We start from the raw sequence: 22,563 nt of genomic DNA, 5'->3' as shown, positions 1-22,563 counted from the left end.
ATTTTTTTGTCGACAGTGCAAATTCTATTTTTAACTAAAAAAAAACACGTTTGCAAATTAGAGCTGAAATAATCTTTAATTAGATTAATTAAATAGATAGTCTTTAATTAAGCTTTTCTCGAATAAAGTTTTATCGCAAAAATGATTAGTAAGAACAAAAATTTTAACAAACGTTAATACAAATTGTCGTTTTATCTTCGAATTTTTTGTAGTAAGTAATTATAATTTAATATGTATATAGGGTATACTATAATTTAATAGTATATAGGGTATACTCATCTACATGTATTCCTCAGATGCTTTTTTATATACTTTTTATCTATTTTCTTTATTTTAGTTATTTTATCTGGTCAAAATTTATTCTAGATTTTATTGTTTTCTTTATTTTTATTTCTTCATATTAGCTAGTTTCAAGATATTTCACATTTTATGCTATTATGATAAGTAATGAATGACTAATTGTAAGAATAAGGAAAATTCTGTTATCGTACCTGGTGTATCGCTGACTTCTTCAACGATGATGACGTCAATGGTTTTTTTAGTGTGCAAATCGTAGCCTGCAGCAAGATATATACATATACATATACATTTTGTATTGTTTACAAAACTATGATAATTGCAAAAATGTTTAAATGGTTCAATTATGATGTTTCAACTGACGTTCAATTCTGAAGCGTCTGAATAAAAGTCAAGTGCTTGATTTCGGTGCTATAGCAAAGCGATTACATATCAACGTTCTAAAGATAACACGTCACGTAGCCATTATCAGCCACACATTTTTTCGCGGAATATTAAATGTCATTGAACAAATTTTATATTTAGTAATGCTTATAAATAAAAAATAAATTCTGTTCTAATATTGTTTTTTTATTGTCTGTAATTTGCTATGACTCACTGTAATTTATGTTTTATGCATAATTTACTGTAAATATTTCAATATTTGATTAAACGTATATATGTATATTAAATGTCCATATACATGTCCCGTGATTTTTATAGTAACACTTAACTTAAATTATCCACGTAATAAATTTATTAATATGTTTTTCTTGTTAGATATTGGAGGCAAACACATTAGCACAAGTACCGTAAAATTAATGCGAGAATTAGATAAAATTAGATTAATCTCAAGCGAATTGTGTCATAGTTTCTCCTTTTCATCTTGTATAATATAAAAATCTCACTTAATAGCGCGTTTACACGTGGCTTTATTGGACCGTTCCTGTATTATCACTGTTAGTTACTGCATTGTGTTATCTCGTGAACTCTTAAGTATGTACAAGAACAAAGAGATAGATTTTATCAATATTGGCGTTATCAGTTCTTGATACTCCCGCTTTTAAACAGAAATTATATACGAGCAGAAAGTTTAAACATACGATATACATATAACGAGCAGCATTTAACATAATCGCGGATTAAAAATATATGAAAAGTACATGAGGAAAATCGTAATTAATTTTTAAAGTGCAGTATTAAATTAATTTGCAATAATGTTGTATTTTTTTGAAAATATCATGATATATTATGATTAATATAATTATATAATATAATAATATAATAGGAAAAGGATACAATTATAGTGGAATCGAGTCAGATGTGAACTATTCGAGTTATATATAGAAATTATCGCAAGATTGTTCAGAAGATAGTGGATAAGCGAATCCAATAAGTGCTGGTTTTTTAATTATTTTAATAGAAAGGGTTTTATGCTTTTTTTCTTTCGTCGTATATTATGTAATACTCTTTTGGATATACTTCCTCTTTTGATAAGGAGGTCGCGTTTTTGAGAACCGTAACATGCTCGTACAACTTTGTAATATAAAAAAAATGAAATTATATACAATATTTATATATTAAATACATAATATATTATGTTGTAAAACACGCAATTAACAGTACAAAAATGAGTTATTCATATTATTAATTATTTATATAATTAGTTATTGTAATAATAAAAGGAAAGAAGAAAGAAGATAAAGAAAAATTTATTTAAAACAATCGTTAACGATTCTTACATTCCGTTTCGCGTATAGCGTAGTTGGTTTGCCTTGCTGTCTCTATATATAGAGGAAACGCATTTCCATCAAATCGCTATCTGATCGAGTCATACTCTCGCGTGAAGCATTGCAATGTCAATATCAGAGGGAAAAAAGTCTCGCGAGCGATGTGTGTCGTGTTCGTATTTTATCGAGTGTCGACTTTCGGCTCTAAAGCTCCCATACGCGATAGATGCTGCGACGCTGCGCGAGAGGAACGGTGTTTATGGATTAGTCCGGTGAGCCAAGTGATCCCAGTGATTCTCAATCGGTGCGCGGCAATAACGGCGAGTGTATTTCGTTGCCAAAAAGTTTGCCTCGTACGGGGCGCATGTGATGGCTTGAGAGGTTCGGGGAAAAGGCTGGGGAAAGGAGGGGAGAAGAACAGGTCGCGAGAGAGGGGAAAAATGGGTCGGCGCCAGGGTTTAATCAATGGTTTCGGCGCCAACCGGGCGTGTCTGTAAAAAAAATGCACAAGCCGTTTCTATAACAACGAAAATTCGGATTGTCATTCGCTTCGCAATAAGCGCCTTCATCGAATGCATCCTCTCTCTGTCTCCTGCCTCACCTCTCTCTACTTCTTGCCGAGGCACGCGGCCTCCCTGGCTGCATCTCGTCTCCTACCCGTCGTTCCGGCCGTCCACGCACGTCGTTTTATCGTGCACCCTCTTTCCCGCTTTTTGTTTCTTTCTTTCGAACGACGTCGTTGCGGCGCCGTCGCTCCGCAAGTCACCCTGGCGCCGAATGTGACACTCGTCGCTCACTCGTCAATGTTGAGAGGTACGACGGAAAGAAGTTGCGTGTGTGGCATCCGTGTCATCGACCGAATCAAACTTCCATCTATGTGTGCAAAAGAGGCCGCACGTATACGCTCGATTGTTTCTGGCGACGTACGAATTGACGCCGAGCATAGGAATCGTTGTTTAAAGATATTTTTTATGAGCACATTAAATTTGAACTGATCACTAGTGTGACTGGCATGCATGTCGAGATAGAAACAACTTGTTGAATAATCAAATACATATTTAGATTTCATTCTACATCAGAGTATTTCAGAAAGAAAGAAATTTGCTGTAGTAAGAGTAAATCAAGCTATTAAATATCTTGTAGATAAGATAATTTTTTTGTTAAAAGTTAATAGGTGAATGATAGGGAATTAATTACTAGTCGTAATTATTAAATGATGACATTAGAATTACTGGTAAGAAACATACGGAAAATATGCGATATTAATAAAAAATGTTATTGCGAGTTGCAACTCTTCTGACATGTGTATTATTAAAGTCTTGTATCGTAGTATGACGTAGTCTGTTAATACGTCAAACATTATATGCATTCTCAGAATAGAATTAGCTGTAATTAGCATTAGTAGCAATCAAATACGAATACTATTTAGCTGATAGTAATGATCTAAAAATGTAACTATTTATTCACGAGTTTCTTCCTGAATATATATGTGTTTGATATGCATAATTCATAGACAACAGTTTTCTTTCCAAATATTCAATTTCGTACTTTGACAAAAGAGAAAGAAGTAGTAATCTGATACAGAAATGACGTTCTGTATAAAAAAACGATAAACGTAACAAAATAAAACTTGCAAATATATATGTAAAAATTTAACATGTAAGATGTCAGATTGTGAAACATAAAATGCAGATGAGACTTTATTTAAATTGCAGATAGAAGTTGAGTCAAGTTATTAGATTTATGTAAATAGGACAATTAATGAACCACGTTTTATTTAATTTTATTCTTTCTTTAAATGCAGCATAAAAAAATAATTATTCTAATCTTGTTTAAACAGATTAATTCAGATAACCTAGATAAAACATTCTATAAGTGATATATAATAAACGTATATGCATTAAATAAATGCTAAATGCATGTAAATTTGTGAACATTAATCACAGTTAATTATGTATTTAATAAAAAATACTATTCATATTATTAATTTTATATTTTGCGCGTCAATATTATTAAGTACTTATGAAACAGACATTCGAATAATTATCTTTTTTTATCGCCTTTACATCGTCCTATCTATAAAAATTTTTTGTTTTATCTGTGTATTTTTTCTCAAATAATGTTATTTTAAATAACAATATTATTAATAAATTTTACCATTATGTATTAGTCGATGTAAAATGAAACGTATTTGGCGGTAACGATTTACGTGATACAGGAAATGTCACGTGTAACTCCTGTAACGCGGTAATATACGATCTTAAAACGTCAGGAGGTCGTGCTTCCGCGAGACTTCGGCGACTAACGTGTAGCGCCGGAAAATGTACTCAGACAGGCTGTCGAACGTTAAGGCACTGAATTCACGCCACATAATTTCCGGGTGTGACGGTGGTTTCTGTCAGCGAGGAAGCAAAATGGCAATGTGACATCCGCGGTAATTCCCTACAGCCATGCCATCGTGTGTAAAACGTCATCGTAATACCTGCATGTACAAATTTTCCCAGAAGTAAAGAGTTAGATAAGCAGACAATAGCTCGTGGTAACAAGATTATGATTGATATTATAATTAGTTTTAATTAGAGTTAAAGTTGAGTCATAGAAGCGCGATTAAAGTTCGTGAGATCGAGAACACTGCAATGCGCATTAACGCGTAGAGGACATTCATTTATCGGTTATCTTCTTTTCAATTTCTTATATACTTTACTCATGAAATATGTACCTATAATATATAATACAATTTTTTTGTACGAATTAGTGGATTAAATTATGTTTTAGTTTCTTAAAGAAAAAACATATCTTTTTAAAGAAGAAATATCTCTCATTTAATTCAGAATATAAAATATTATTCATAAGAAAAAGAAACAATTTCGTAATTTGCCAGTGATGATTAACAAATATATTTCAACGAATTATTCCAAAAAGTTCATAAAAGATGTCTTGTGTGTCCAATAATAAGATGTATACATAGTCACTTATAAAAATATCCGAGAGTGACATGTTGTACGTACGAAAGCGATCGACTGACCTATCACTCTCGGCTATTTTTATAAGAGACTACTTTTTTAAAAAATAACAGCTAAAATTAAATTAGTGGACTGATCTTCTACATCACATATATATCTTTCGACGTATCTCCGCGACATTAAATCCATACATTAGTCATCTTTTACATATTTATCACTACTTTTACATATTTATCACTTCTTTTACATATTTATCACTACTTTTACATATTTATCATTACTACATACGTCATCAATATTAAGTGGAATGTCGAAGTGGAGTTACAATTGTATAGGGGACTTTTGTAATAGAAAATTTCAATCTACAAACAATGTATACTGCTTAACTATTTTTGTTGTCTAATCCAGTATGCTTGGCCTTGAAATAATTCACGTGTTTAGAATGTTTCACTTAACAGTATTCCAGATTTACCGTATATTTCTTTATAATATTGTGTGAGAATATGATTATAATAATTTCGTTAATTATTATTAATATTATACACTCTTGCTAACAATTTTTATAACACGTATATGTAACCTGTTATAAAATAAAATATATATCTATACATATATGATTTATTAAAACAGCTCTAAATATGTAGGTATGCATATGCATATACAATAATATACGTGTACATATGCACAATAGATTAGTCTCAATAAATTCTTCTTAACATGAGGTTTATGGCGAAAATAGGGAGATCACGTTTCAGTGGTTTATAGTCATTCGTTTAACCCTTGCGATTTGTTATTTAAATCATAATTCCAAAACACGTTTTCCCATCCGTGTACTACGAAGCATATGCAAATCAGGATGTTCGCGGACGCGCAAATTCTACTAAGCTCTTCCGCATTTACTACCTCGTACGATGTTTGCACGCGAAAAGCCGTCAACTCTTCCAACTTTGCTATTTCTATTCGCAGCTATACAGTCGAGCCTGCTGATCCGTAAAGAAACTCAAATATCATTAACTAATCGAGAATATGCATGAACAAATGTCACAGCTCACAGCTGAATCGTCTAGCAGAAACGCATTTTACATCAATCTAACTGCGTGTATTTGATTTAATGACATTAGATATCCTTCCATTCAAGAATAGCTACAACTATAGAATGTACATCTATTCATATTTTTTTTTTACAATTACAAGTTTTGAATATGTTATTAATTTTTTCTTTTTGAAAGACTTTAATTTAGGGTAATATGAAGACACACAAAATCATACATGATTGATCGAAGAAGTCATAAAATCTTACTGCTAATTGCTGATTCGATTAAAATGACAAAAGATACATAGTAATTACGTATCGAAATCAATTCATGCTCTCATTGTTTTCTTTTCTATACGACGTCATGTGCAAAGAATGCAACCGGTGAAAGGTGTTACGCTACACATTCGCGATCACTTCACTTGCAAAAGTTGCAAATAAAATCCATGCAGTTGTTTCATGTTTACGTGTATGTCCCATCAAGGTCGCGTATAAATGTTACATACGCACACAGATCTTTTCATGGCACGTATTTCTTGCTTCACAAAACGATAAAGAGACTGACGCAATGGCCGCAAAGTCTGCCGACAGGTCAATTTATGTTAATAGATGGTTATTAAATGAAAGACTTTCTCTCCCTCTCGTTTTTTTTTCTTTCAAATTAGTCCGAAAAATCATAAATGTCGAGGTCACTATCGTATCTTATATATTATACGTTGTTTCAAAATATTAAGTAAGGATGCATATAAAGTTTATATAAGCCAATGATTGTGTAATTATTAATAATTACATTATAAGAATTAAAACGAGAAAAATTTATTTTTAGAGAAATCGTTTATTTATTATTGAAAAAATTTAAGAGCTAACATTTCGTGATGCTACATGGTCGAAAGGACAGAGGTCGATCGGAATTTTGACAGGATTGCAATAAATTTTGTCAAGAATGGCTTGTAGAATTGTAAAACTCTGTACAAGTGTGCGTTTAATAATACCGATGATTTGCTCGCTGAAAAAATAAATATTTTGTATGACAAATATATCTGTAGATGTTGGGAAAACATATCCCTGATCGATATGTGTGATATTTTAAATTTATATAAATGTATATGATGCCAAAGATATTATTTATTAAAACATGAATAAGTTGTTAATGAAAAAGCTATTGCATGTATATGCGTCAGCAAAGGAGACAAATATTTAATAAAATATACACAACATCATTATATATATCGTTTTAGACCTTAGAGTGTTGTGGGTCAATCACCCGACATCTGAAGCGATTAGCGATCTGAAACCTCCTTAGAAGACATTATATTCTACTTAGAAATTAAAGGAATTAATCATCATTATCATTATGTGTTTTTTTGCTTATATAAATTGTTCATTAATATACCTAGAGCAATTCTAGTATCCGATTAAAATTTTATACATGATTAACGACATAATACTATGTTCTTTGTTAAAAAAAAATAATTATTATATATGTATTCATCCATTCATAAAGTGATAAACCCATTTACACCCATTCATAAAGTAAAACTGATAAAAGCAGTTATAAACATTTAATTGTTATTCTATTATATGACCCGTCATTATTTTCATTTCTCGGCGAATATCGGAAATTTTGTCAACATGTTTATAACAGGTTGAGACTATCGACAAGAGTTTTTTTTTTGTTCTTGCGCATTTAACATCCTTCTTTTCCTTTTACGACCTTCTCGCGTGCACTTTGTACTCGTGCCACGTTTCTTTCTACGTGTCGGCCTCGTATACTATTTTCAGTCTCAATATTTTTCGGATAAAATGCGCGTGCCGGTGGCGTCGGCGTTTCCTGACGTTATCCAGAAACAAATGGACTTTTAAATTGCAGCGGCGGGTCCCACCTGTAGTCGCAATAGCCACCGATAACGAATGCAGCGGTACGCCTGTGCCGGCACGCGACAAATTCGTGCCATTATATCTTCGTGTTTACTTCGACGCGCACATCGCGCGTGCCTCGCGCTTTGTTCTCGCAGTAATTACAACACCGCGACGCTTAATTCACGTCAGAAGTTACCAGCGGTACAACGGATACGTTTCCCGCGAGATAATCGCCACAATCGATCGTCTGGTATCCATGAATTTTTGAGATAATCAGCGAATATGGGCTTGGTAGACACAACTTTCAGAGATCAATCTAAAGAACTTTTGTATTATGTTGTATTATAATTGCTATTAGTACTACCTCATGAATTATTAAAATATTAAAAAAAATTAAATATATTTAGGAATCAAAATTCTTCTTCTTTGAGATATAAGCGTAACTTTCTTTTAATTCTACATGGAGAATAACAATAAATTTTATGTTTTAAAAGCATTATATTGGTATATTGTATAAAATTTTTAAAATTTGACAATATTTTCTAAGAAATAGCACAAAAGTATTGGAAGAAAATAATTGCAAACTTGCAACATTTTTCTCGCTACTTTATTAGAAGATGCAGCTAATTTTAATATATTCAGGTTTTATAATTTATTTCACTTTGCATACCTTTAAAAAAAAGATGTGTAAAATTTAGTTTTAAAACATTTATTTAAGAAAAAATACAATTTTTTAATATATTTATATATTTAGAAAAGCGACATTATCATTGCCAGTAGCCGCATCGACATAACTATTACCTAAATTTTATTAACTATCTGGTCGCGGGCATTTGTTGTGAAGACACTCTTTCGTCAATTAGAAAACTTCAGACTCACACAAACGGGAACAACAGCCGACGATGGAGTTCCGAAGAAGTTTCGTCGCTTCGAAAGCGCCGCGACAAATTCGTCCCGCGGCCGCGTTTTCGTATTTACTTCGTGCAGCGCTTTGTCCTCGCGTAATTACGTTCCGCGGGAGCTTAACGCCCGACAATTACTCAGCGGTCGTCGTTAATTTCCCTCGAAATAAAAGGCGACGACCACTACGGCGGTGATGCCGCCGTGAAGCGCAATACCGGGTGGCAGCCCGAGCGACGATACCAATCTTACGATTTCCACAGTGCACAAAGACGGTCCCTTCTCGTCTCGGGCTGCCGTAGGTAACGGGGCTTTCTGGAACAAGGCGGTTTGTCTATGTCGTGGCCCGTCGACACAAACACCGACTCAACCCCCGCGGCTGATTATTTTCCGGGCGCCCAAGTCGTGTCGAAGTTAGCGAGTGTCGCGGAATTACCTGCTTTTATCGCAGGACAGTTCATCCACTCTTAAGCCAAATCTAATCTACCCGGTACAGCCTGGAACGTCGAACTTGTGTACTTGGGCCCGCAACTTCGCGCAAAATTGCTATAAAGTGTGCGAGTGCAAGCTTCCGTTCTCGCCTTTTGTGGCTAAACAGTCGTTTGTTCGTTTGTTTTCCGACAGTCTTAAGGAGGGTCCACATTATCGAGCAAAACCGCGAGCCGAACTTCGCCGCGAACCGATCATGCGTCCACATTATCGAGCCGAACCGCGAGCCGAACTTCGTTGCGAGCCGATCATGCGTCCACATTGTCGAGCCGACGGACTCGCGCGAGGCTCGCGAACCTCGAATCGAACATCAATGCGAACCATCGCGTACTCACCCCACGAATCTGCAAGGATTTTGATGATACGCGGTTTGGCTCGCAGTGTCCCACCAAAAGTCGGTATTCTGACGAAACATCAAAAGATGCTTTTTATGATCAGATTATACGCTTTGTCGGGTGGTAGACTGGTAGTTAAGCTTCGAGCTAGACAAATAATGACAAAAAACAAAAAATGAACGATGAAAGAAAACGTGAGTAATTGCCCAGTCGCTGTATTTGATTCTATCCACGTATGTGCAGTCTACACGACTACTGGTAGACAAAATGGAATGGTCTGATAAAAAATGTTTAAAATTAATTAGTGATTATGAGCAGAAAAGATTATTATATACGGGACGCTAAAAATCCCGAACATTATAACAATTAAAAAAATGCATATTTATATTTACAATCGTATTTTTAACGTTGCAATATATATTATAAATTTATTGCGTATTTATCATAGATTTAGAGTATGTTTGTGCAATATTAAATATAGTTGGTACCACTCTAAATATAGTTTTATAGTTTGAAAAGGAATTAAGCTTTGAATACAAAAAAATAATAAAAGCACGCATATGTATACACATATTTAGTCGTCTTTTCCTGTTCTCATACTTTTTTTATAAGAAGAAATAAGTAAAGAACTCGAATGTGATAGTGACATGTGCAAAAAAAAGATGACGACATTATTGGCATCTCTGCAAAAAGAAAAAGCAAAAATAAAAAAAGTATGGAAACAGGAAAAGGTGAGTGAATATATGTATATGTGCTTTTATTATTTTTCTGTATTCAAAACTTAATTCCTTTTCAAACCATAAAACAAAATTTAGAATTAATATTGCATAAACATACTCTAAACCTGTGATAAATACGCAATAAATTTATAATATATATATTGCAATGTTAAAAAATACGATTGTAAATATAAATATGCATTTTGCATACATGTATTAAGAATTTATATAAATTTTATTATAAATTTCAATACGAGATTTGACTTCAAAAAATTTTAACTCATGTTCGCGGTTCGCGATGGAGTTCGATTTGAGGTTCGTCTGCAAGTTCTGCTCGAGGCTCGGTTCGGGACTCGGTTCGCGGTTTGGCTCGATAATGTGGACCCTGCTTTAGCGTTCGCTCGTAACCATCAGTAAAGTCGTTAGCCAAAGAATGGAAATCGATGATGAGGGACTCTAATAGAGATCTGCAATTGCGACCCGTTTGTAAGCTACAATGTTCTTCGCGGGGAAACGTACTAATCTGTTTTTGCTATTTTTAACAATACATATTTGTTACAGCTTTTGGACATACCTCAATGGAAGACTCAATGAGAGACAAAATTTATCTACTATTATTTATTTGATTTTAAATAGAATTTATTTTAAATTTATGTTCAAAGAAATTCGATGTTATATAGTCAAATTGAACGGCCTATGGCATTTCTGCTTACCAATTACATTTTTTATTTGCAGTCATGTATGGGAGCGCGTTCTAGAATAAAGAAAGCAACCTGATCACATTTTTAATTGTTCGGCTTATCATTGCTTTCTGTGGCCGCAACGTCATCGCTTCCGGTTTATGTCTTCCAAATACGATGCCCATCGCGATGCACGCACACGCGAGCATCGGGCACGACGTCAAACTTTAACAAGCACGTCCTGTGCGCTTATGGGACACGCAGCGGATGTACACGCTGTGAGTGAGTAGTTATGCATATGGCGCATACGGAAAAAAGAGACGACAACGCGGATGTGCTATATGAGAGTAGTAGTTTCACGTAGGCGAAGCTGTGGTAGTGCGCATCCCCGGTAGTAACCCACCACTTTATGACCAACGTTCGTGGAAAGTGCGTTTTCCCTTTTCCCCGTTCGCCGTATCATCCACGCAGTAAAGGCGAGAGAAATCTTGAAAGCTACCCTAGAAGATTAAGAGCTGCTCTTATGATTGTAATTTTAATAGCGTCTTGTATGAACTACCGATGATATCGGTTGGCCTGTACTTAATAACACAAGCTACAAAGCTCTTGATGATAATACAAGTTATTTTAAAAAAACATACTATTATAAAATTATTATATAATAATTAATATTTCTTATTATACATACTATATATATATAATAGTTATTACCTATTATGACCTGATTTATTTGGTGGTTTCGTATTATTTACAAAGTATTTATCAGAAATATAATAAATCATATTTTTCTAATCAGTTAATTTAAGTGATGGAAATCTCACGTTCAATTATCCGTGAAGAATCAGGCCGACAGTTTACTGTTGCGGCCCACGTAGCGTATCGCGAAAATGTGAGACGTCTCATTCCGTAGTCAGTTTACGACAGCCGGCTGTCTCCGAAATAAAACATACGAGAATGACACCTGGCTCGAGGAAATCGCCGCGCCGCGCCGGCCGAGTTTTCTCCGAATCTGCGAGAAATCACGACGGAGTGTTATTCCGACGACCGTAAAAGGACCGGCCGGGGAAAGAACGTTCCGTCGACGTTCCGGAGGGATCGTTTCGTCGCTTGGCGGAGGACATGCGAGACACGTAATCGCGAATATAACGCGCGTATCCGTGTGAAGTGTACTCCGCGCTCCGCGCCGAGTCGCATGAAAAGCAGCAAAATAAGTTGTTATTACGAATACCGTCGCTATCTCACGTCATCACGAGAACGAGTTTTATTATATGTGTCGGAAAATTAAAAACATTGTATATCCGGATTATCATTTCATTCCTTGCCGGAGTTCGACCGATTAGGTATTCAGAACGTATTGTATTCATTAATTGTAATTTATAACCGATCGTGCATAAGATAAAATATCAGCATGCGATATGAATCACATATCTCTCACATCTTTTATTATGTCGTATAAATTGAACGGAATATTCCTCTAAAAATGTGAACGCGAATGCATTATGCAAATGGCAACTTTTAAACGAATAATGCGATAAATGTACGCGCGCTGTTAGATTAAAGATAAGTTTAGAGAGAATTATTTCAATAAATCAATTAACATTAATAAATTTCAGGAAATGACACGTTTGCGACCCGTGCTTATTGACGTCAATGATAATTATAGAATAATTTACATTTTATATAATTGTCAGCGATTACAATATAATTGTTTAATTGCAGTTTTCTTGATGCTGTTGCAGGTGTCGGTCACTGATTTACCATAAGCAGTAATAATAATTCATAAAACGCTTATAAGAGTAAAATTTTCTATGTCCGTTCTCATATACCTTCCATTTTTTGTATTCTTCCGTCTTGCATACGCGACACGCTTCAGAGTGCAATTTCGATTGCACTTCAATAGCTTGATCGATATATAATTTTCTGCACGAAAGGCTTTATAACAAAGTTTACGACGTCTGCTCGCTTGAAACCGCATATACGACTCAATTCGGATAATTGGAACTCCTGTTGGCGTCGAGGCCGCTCGTTAAACCAGACGTCGACCTTAACCCGTTTCTTCTGTTATGCTAATTCAGCATTATATCCCATGTTGTTTACAACTCACCAATAATTGCTTCATCTTATTTTGTAATACATGAAGTTTTGGTCATTAACATTTTGTGTATTGCTGGATGAAGTTAAAATTATTACTTAATTGAGAAAGACAGTAGTAACACTTTATAAAATTTGTGATTTAAGGAATATGTTCGTTGAGCATTTAAGAAATTTTATAGTCTAGTTTTTAACGATGCTTAACTGTTGTAATAATTAAGTAAAGATGTGCGAATCAAGGATTTTTGATGTCGAACCAAATCGACAAAATTTTATTCGAATCGAAACGAATTGAATACTTTCGAATCGAATCGTTGAAATGTGAAGTGTGTTTTTAATTGTTATTATTAGACTGAATTTTAACACGTAGATAATATAAGAATATTTTAATGTGAAAAAAAAATATTAATTATATAATATAAATTCTTTTTAAAGCAAAAAACACATTTAAATATTTAATATAAAACTAATAAAATATACTTTATTTAATGTCGCAGTAACTGAATCAATTAGGCGCAAAAAATCATAGATAAATTATTAAGATACTCTTATGTATTATCCGATAACGTTATCCAATTACATACATAGAAATTAAAATAAAATAATATCGTTTATTTTATTATCAGTACTTATAGATAGCTTATTATTTTTTCACGCATATTTAAACTTTTACTTATAATTTGCTAGGGTCACAGGACATGTTACAAATTAGAAATAAACTTTTTAATTGCTACTTAGCCGCTCAGTGAGCGGTTATAATACTGAATGCTCTCACTGAATGCACCTATTAACATGATCGTATACTTTTGTTTATTAACGGGAAATATGATTTTATAAAATTGACAATGCATACGATTCGTATTCGATCTATCTAAAGTCGACATTTTCGAATAGTTCGGATTCGAAACATTAGAAATTCGAATTTGAATCAAATAGTTTGCACATCTCTAGTAATAAGGAACCGTTTGACCGTTTGACCAAGGACGGATTTCTCTACTTTATAACGCGCTTTCTTCGCAAGACCGTCCGATCACTCCGTTCTTCCTACTCGGAAATCAACGTACCTCTGACCTTGAATGACTGCGGTCAACGGGAGTTCTCCATGGTATTGCGGAATCGGTACGGCTGGTCACGTGTCCACCCCCTCATTGTGTTCGTATTGCTCGCCGATTGGCGAGCGTTAGCGATCGCAGTTTCGCTGGCGTCGTGCGCGCCGCTCGTTCAGTTGTGTTGAGCATCATCCTCGCGACGCATCTCTTATCGTCGGTCTGCAATCGGCACGCAGTTACACGTGTATGCACGCGCGTGCATTCTACGTGCGTGCGTGGGTGGGTGCGCGTGTCCGCGTACTTGTGTACATTTAGTCAGGTGTATCATCGTGATCGCCAGTCGGATCACGGACGCGCGCTACCGATACTCGCGCGACATTCTTGTCGCTCAGTCGTTATTCGAGAGGTCTACGTATACGTAGCATGGAGAAATGTCGAGGGACGCTAGAAAAGGTATGCGCGTACGATATAAATAAATTCCCCGTTTAATGTTTGCGAATTTTTGAGTGCGCGTGATACTGATACCGCATTTGCTCCGAGACAAGGAAATCAGTTCTCCGATTCACTTGAATCATTCACCCGTGTCGCGCGAATTTCAATCTCCGTTATCTTATACCAGTTTTTGTTGAATATTGAGTAGAATCGCGCATAGGATACTGCTCAGTAGGACTCCCGTAAGATCGTTGAAAATTTTGTGGAGTTTTTTAGGGTTTATTATTTAAATGATTGATAAGAAATACTGCTAAATGAGAAAAAAATTATACGCGTTATGCACAAGAAAAAAAAGAAGTGTCAAATCAACACTGATATACTCGTACATACGCAATAAGGTATAATCTTGAAATGCGATTATATTGCGTTAAACAAAGAAAATTTGCTTGAAAGAAGTTATTTATATTAAACGAAGTTTTGTATAATTCAACCAAGAAAAAAATTGAAATAAAAAGTTAAAATTCTTATAAGATTATATATTATTGTACATACGAGTGTATTAGAGAGTGTTATTGATTTAACATTTCTTTTTTTTGTGTACCTATTTATAGATAGATTTATAAAAGCTAACTATGTGTATTATAATTGTAATTTTCTATTTCTGTGTATGTGTAAGAGATTTGATACAGGAATCGATTATCTTCTATTGAATTTATAACGTTTTGACATTGCAAATATCTTGTTAAAATTTTTTAATAATATTCATGGTATAGCTAAGAGTTACTAAAAGATAGATGTATATTAAAAATTATCTTATATGAATATCACGCTTGATATGAATAGATTTAGAAACGAATATTTCGGAGTAATTATGATAGATAGGATATGACAGATGGCAACATCATTTAGCCATTAAGTAGATTGCAATATGTGCTGGACAGAATGAAAAGCGCCCGATGCTTTGGGTGAAACTCTTTCTTTATAGACGCCATGTTTAATGCAACGATAGACGCGGGAATTCGGCTCACGTTGCCATTTACAAAGTCTACGATAATAGAAAGTATTTCTTCAGCGCTACTATGCTCTTTAACAGTGTGATAGTAACATATTGGCTGCGGGTTCTCAAGGACTTGGCGATGAAACAAACACTGCGAGCGGCTAATCAATTGGCGTTAGTATTTGAATGTAAAATAGCCGCGACTCGAGAACGCACGCGCTCTCGCGAATCTATTAGCTATTAATTGCTTTGAAACGGACGTCATCCAACTTATTAGAATTGTAATGCCAGACACGTGTAATGCATGTACTTATCATAAAATAACTATCAAAAAGCTTCTTCTCGTGTTCGTTGTAAGGTAATGGTAACGTAAACGATAAAAAAAATTATGTAATGCAAAGATCCGTTATGTCACTTTTTCTTCAAACTTACATATTCAGGAAATTTTTCTCGTACATTTCCACAGTCTTCAGGGCACATGAAATAATTGAGTTTTAAAAGATCGCCTATGGGGTCCTTATACATCAAATTGGTTAATTGTCCTTCGTAGATGAAAGTACAGTTTCAAGGTATTTGCTAATTGAGTATGCAACGTATGTGCCCGTGCAGCGGATACACACAATTATACTTATATTGAATACTGTATTTGCGCAATAAATTTTCGAGTTAGCCATATCCGCTTGAAATAAAGAAATCGTGCGTTGAAAACGAAAAAGTAAACACACAAGACTACGTTACAATTGTCGAAACAATTGTTATTCACATAAGATCTTGTAAAAATTATTCATGTCAAACAAGCATTAATGATATAAAATATTCTTGAGTCAACAGTGGCTTAAAATCCGTTGACGCAGTGCCATGCTAATGGTGCACACCATAAATTAAAGCTAATCTTGAAATTTACATGTAGCGTGCACGCGGTTATCTTTCAAATAGCTCGTGCTTCATATTTTGTCGCATGAGATTTACAACGGATTACGTGTCGGTAATGTATAAAAATAAAATGGTTCTCCAACTTAGGAAAATGCATTATCAGATCATTTTTTTTCTGCGACGGTGTTTACTGATGGCGTCAACTGATTAGCATGAGTCAATTCATGAGTTAATTTTAACTGACGTACATTTGCTAGAGGTACACTTTGTGTAAATATTTTAATCATCTGTTTTTTTTAGTGATTTTTTTAGTTTTAATTATATAAACTTTTACAGAGGAGAGTATATAAAGGAAAATTGATAATTTAAAATAAACTTATGTGTTTTTATCACTGTAATACAAATTTTGTATGAATACAATCTAATTATATTTAGTTTTATTTTGTCAAATAATTACGTCAGTTAGAACTAATTTAACGAAGAAATGTTATTAATCATAAGATGGTACATTTTGACTTCGATTACAGATTTTTCGGCAAACCCGGAGGTCGAGCAGCTGTTGCCGAGCGCCGAGGCAGGCGATGACACGTCAAACACACGTATGAGAAGACTTCAACCAGACGAGCGGTTGTCCATGAACGAGTTGTATCTTCAAGGTGGCGTTTCGTCATCGCTTCAGGACAAATCCGCGTCATTAAATCATAACGCACACATAGGGGAGAGCTCGAGCGGTCCGACGGCTGTGATAACGCCGTCCTCGATCGTCGCAAACGGCAACGAGAGTAATGACGATCCGCCGCCTTATGCCACGATTCCGCCGCCTTATAGCGCGATCTCGCCACCGGATCACATCGGTTGGCCGTACGGACTTTTTTCATTCGGCGATTCGTCGTATTCCACGGACGGGACGACTCGTAGGATGGAAATACCGTTGACACCTTTCCAAGCCTGTCTGGCACCGGCAGCGAGTTTCCATCCCGAAGGGATTAACGGTCAATACGCGTATCCGATGCCCTTAATGCCTTACCAGTTTTTCAAGTTTGGTTGCCGCAGGAGCTCTTTCGTGCCGAGGGAAATGGCGGACGACGGGATCGCGGAGAAAATCGACGATAGAAAATCACGAAGTGAGCATCGGTGGTTAAATAGTGGTCTTTGCTACGTGTATTTTTTAATTATAAAAGATTATAAAAATAATACTAATTGCTATTACATTTAAAGCTTTTCTGAATGAATTAAAATATCTGTCTTAATTCTAAAACTCATAATTCCACGCAATAGAGAAGATTTCCTTGGTTAGAAAAATAAAAATTATTAATAAACAACTTGTAAGAAACGATAGTGAAAAAGCTGATTGGTCATTACTTTATCTAAGCAGCATATTGGAATATGAGTAAATTGGCGAATAATATCAACAAAATTTAACTCGACGATAGGCGAGTGATTGTATAGCAACATTACATCATCAATAATAGACAAGGTCAAATTTAAGATTAATCAACAAGATCTCATAATATTTGCTATTATACTAAATGCAGTTATTAAAAAGAGATATAAAAAGATCTAAACACAAATAATTTTTAACAGGATACGGCGCTATCCTTGTGGCAGCGGCGGTCATCATCTTTCTCATGGCCCTCTCCTTGATGGTTCGCTTCATCATGGAAAAGAGTTGGTGGCGAAGATAGCTTATCAATGGAATTGATGAATACCTCGAAAGTGTTAAATTCCAACTTACGAGAGATTAATTAACGATCTATAATTAGACTTTATTAACCTAACATAATTTACTTTAGCAGGTACTTTATATAGTTTCTGAGATAGCTCATATTGGTTATCTCTAATTTTCTCTGTCTCTTTTTTATACTTCTCTCACCGAAGTCTGTCATTAAGTAAAGAAGCATATCAAAAGTATATTTATTGCATTGTTGCTGCTTAATACTTTCTTTTTCATTTTATATGTATAGATTTTCTACGATTGTTTTTCTGAGATAAGATAATATGAAAGTATGTATATGTAATATATATATTTATTGCGTCATTGCTGATTAATACTTTCTTTTTCATTTTATGTGTACAGATTTTCTACGATTGTTTTTCTGAGATAAGATAATATAAAATACAACGACTGAGAAGTTTAATCGGATGTAAATAATGACATTAATTTATATGACATCTTTTTTGTATAACTAGGAAACACGGCAGTGCTAATTTTTATGCATGCGTAACTGACGATATACATCTTTATATTGGTGTTGGAAAAGAGGCAAATAACTAAAGCAGTTACGATTGATTTAGCATTATGCAAAATAATCTAAAATGAGTCACTTCTAATATTCTTTCCTTAGCGCGATAACATGATTTATTAGGAAATAAAATTCAAATATAGTATAAATTGAACTAAAATATCTTATTTTGCGTTTATCATTTATATTGTGATTATTTCATGCTTATTATAAATGAAAAAAGTGCGTGTTGATACAATTATGCATGAGAAATGATTATTTTTTAAAGTTGAAGTACGTAGCAGTGATAGTAAGTATATCTGCAATAACAGTATCTACTTTAAACTAAGAAATGGCTGTCGAATTTCATAATATTAAGTACCTACGTTTTTGTATGTTATTGTGACTTGTATTATATTATTTTTTAAATATATGTATATATTCTTATTAATTTATTAATTTTTTTATGTAATTTATAAATCTGTAATTAATTGAAATGACGCTGGCGACGTTGTACGAAGTTCATAATTATTTGTCAAGCCCGTTATCCACTTAACGTAGAAACTTCGACGCTTATTGGCCCGATGGGACGCCGATGACGAAGTAGTGGAAGACGAGGAAGAAGTAGATAACATCGTGGTGGAAGGCAAGGTAACTGAACAATAAAGTTAAGAAAGGGAAGGGTAAATGGAGGCGCTCATCGTATACTGATTAAAAATACAGACTTGTATCTCTCGAGAATAGGTGATCAGAAAAGTCTAAATATCCTGAGAGATGTGAAAGTTTGTAGCCGAAGGCAAATTCTCAGGGTGAAAAATGAATAAAACTACTAAGATCATAAATAGACTTGTAGTTTAGCTAAATACCGAGTAATAAACCGTTTTAAAGGTATTCGAATATTTCGATGGATATATTTTTACATACGTTTAAAAAATAAGATATAGTTTTTATGTAAAAGTGTTGGACATACGTCTTGCTAAAACCTTTATTAATTTGAGCATTTTGCAATTCAAATTATGGTTCTTTTTCTTCTGGCCAGTACTTAGATATGCAAAGAACTAATCTCTGTGTACGTTAAGATGAAAAATTGCACGTGCATACAATTTTTATAACGCTTTGAGGTACGGGTTTCTTGTTGAAAATATATATGATAATAAAAGGCCTCATAAAATAAAAGGGTAAGGTCGATTTTCGTCGGCCAGGCCAGTGGTTTGCGCAAAAGCCGAAGAGGATCAAAGATGATAGAAGCTTAATGCAGGAGAGGAGAAGCCTCAAGAACGAAAAGGAACGCAGGCTATAAAGCTAGACAAGTTAGCGACCAGAGAGCAGCGAGGAAAACGAAAGGTCGGAGGCTGATGAAAAATACAAAAATTTTCTCCCTTGAAAGAGTAAAGGGGTGGACGGCGGTGGTGGATTCATGCTAGGAAAACGACGCCGGGACACTCGAGGCCAGAATGCCCGCGAACGAGGGTAAGGTGTTTGTCAACGGTTGCCGGTAGTTAATTACTTTACATGAAAGGAACTTTCAGCCGTTTCGCCACTCGAGGCAACCTCGGTCCCCGCGTGCCATCAAACCCCTCCGCCTCCTTCTTCCTTTCGTATCTTCTTCATGGACCTGAGTGCCACCCCTTTCCATCCCTCGCCCCCCCTTTCGCGTTCCTCATCTTCCTGTCACCTGTAAGAGTTTACGAGTATCTAATCCGGCAGAGAGACGGGGGTCGTACTTACTCTGTAAACGAAGCTCCTCGCTACTCTTGTAGCGACCTCGATAAAGAGAGTAAAGAGAGTGGAGATATACGTGTAGATCTTCATTCAGAAATGTGTAGCGCGTTACACTTCGTTTGATCTCAATTGCCATTGAAATAATCAGAGTAGCGAGCCGACACGCGTCGTTAGGACTTTTAATTTGATTCAAGAATTTTTTAAAGAGCATACCTATTCACAAACTTTTTGCTCGTTGGATTGTTTTAATTAAACTTCTAACATCTTTTTATGCAGCTATGTGCAGTTATTGACAAAATACTTTTTGAATGCCTCACATTCCGTACTTTTTTTATCTTCACTGAATATTCAGGGATATGTACAAAATGCATTATTTTTATAATTTAATGTTAAACGCTTCATCTCAATTTGAAATATATTGAATTTTCACGAACAAGAACGTCGAGGCTAAAACATTTTCAATTGAATTTAATTAAATTAAAACGCATATATGTATGTAAAGAAAATTTTTTTAAATAATATATTTATTAGTGTTTTCTCTCATGTAGCTTGAGTCATTTCGTAAAAGTCTTAACATCTTATACGAAAATGATATGAAAAAATAATATACATATTTCTCTTTTTTGGGACACAAGTCGAAATATCTTTGATCCCGAAAGAAAATGCAGAGACGAGATGAAAAATGAAAGAACGAAAAAGGCAGATTTTCGTATAAGCATCACCGTGATTGCACGCGCGAAACAACTCGCTTCATAAACTATTACTGCCCTTCCTTCGGCAACCGTGTATCGTCTTTAATGTTTTACTTTCTTAGATAGCTCTTAGCTGGAGGACAGAAGCGCAGCCATACATACGATTGCGCACACATATATGATTCACATATCGCACTCCTAGAAGAATACTGTCACAACTCAAAAAATTTTGATTTTGAGTTAACCCCATAAAAAGTATGCCTAAAATTGAATTAAATTTTTGTTTTTTCTCTCTCTCCTAAAACTTGTGAATTTTTGAGTTGTGATTCTTCTAGAAATGTGATATATTGATTAATTATAAATTACAGGATCTTATTTATCTTGTACCATTTACAGTCGTCGCGTTTTTTGTTAATTACTGTCGCCTTTTATTGTGTGCGCATTAACCGAAGTTAAATTCACAATTTACAACAGATTCTTTTTTCTATGATGTACAATTCGGCAAGTTTGAGAATGCGCATTGATGCACGTCGCGCGTGAAAATTTCGAATGAAGCATTTTCACGGTTTCTTACTCGCGCTCTCGTCATAACGCGACCAGAAATAGTACGTGTGGTGCAGCGTGGCTGCGTGGAAGCGCGATACATCATTCATATATGGCCCGAATCTCATATCGGTTTCTGATCCTCCGGCTATGACGGCTTTTGAAGGGTCACTTCCCTCCCACGCTTCATCCCCCGTGCCCTTAACCAGCACCGCTCTGTTTATTGTTACGTCGCATTTATGCATGAACCCTCGCGATTCTATTGTCATGTACACATGACGAACTACGGGCGGAAGGGAATGCTTCGTGCTTTCTGAGCGGAAGTCGGCGGTGGTGGCGCGAATGGAGAGGTGGGGTTATTGGGCCAAAGCGGAAATTGATGGCACGGCTCTGGTCTTCCCGGGAACGCGCGGCCCTCCCGCCGGCGACTCTTGAAAGCCAAATTACCGTTTTTTCTCGTGTTTTTAATTACACGCTCAAATGCCCAAACGTTTCAGCGGATGTTTAATCTGTCCGTTCTTACTCGTAATTCGCGCTTTTAATACTATAAAATCGTCTCTTGTGATAAATTACCATGTGAAAAGAAAGAAAATCGAATATAAAACTAATATGCATAACTATCTAAATCACTCTTATTTATTCTATTAAGTATACTTTATCAGAATTAACGATAGAGGAATTTATTGTTAAGGCTTGAAATTTCGTTGAGATTTTATAGCGGATAAGTGATTAGGAATTATATCTAACCGCGATGAAATTGCGGGTCAACAATACTTGATCGGCCGGAATAACTGAGGAAGTGGCATTTTACCAATATCTATATTACATCTCAAGGTTGTAATCTTCTGGTGGAGGACGAAGCAAAAGGGGTGCAAGGTCGGAAACGCGAGTGTTCGTAGGGAGGGCTAAACGAGGGAGGAAACTCTTGGACGTGGTCGTTTCCGGCCGAAGTCTGAT

The 22,563-nt window shown here is 35.1% G+C and overlaps 1 protein-coding gene across 4 annotated transcripts in view; it reads left to right on the top strand.

Annotated features, from left to right (window-relative positions):
* Positions 1–18,338, top strand: part of LOC112462451 — a 107,704-nt gene extending 89,366 nt beyond the window's left edge. For 2 of the 4 annotated variants that reach the window (XM_025028238.1, XM_025028237.1), the window contains exons 5-6: positions 16,955–17,551; positions 18,012–18,338. In XM_025028238.1, coding sequence (XP_024884006.1) covers positions 17,029–17,551; positions 18,012–18,112 — 624 coding nt within the window. In that variant the 5' untranslated portion in view covers positions 16,955–17,028 and the 3' untranslated portion in view covers positions 18,113–18,338. Of the gene's footprint in view, positions 1–14,275; positions 14,579–15,407; positions 15,729–16,954; positions 17,552–18,011 lie in introns of those variants that run through there. The other 2 variants (XM_025028236.1, XM_025028240.1) reach the window with 2 other exon arrangements.
* The last annotated feature ends 4,225 nt before the right edge of the window (positions 18,339–22,563 follow it).

Source organism: Temnothorax curvispinosus, unplaced genomic scaffold (genome assembly GCF_003070985.1).
Source record: "Temnothorax curvispinosus isolate PA1 unplaced genomic scaffold, ASM307098v1 QBEX01012454.1, whole genome shotgun sequence".
Taxonomy (NCBI): domain Eukaryota; kingdom Metazoa; phylum Arthropoda; class Insecta; order Hymenoptera; family Formicidae; genus Temnothorax; species Temnothorax curvispinosus.
The sequence above is the reverse complement of the archived record's forward strand: the minus strand, read 5'-3'. Positions and strand labels throughout refer to the sequence as shown.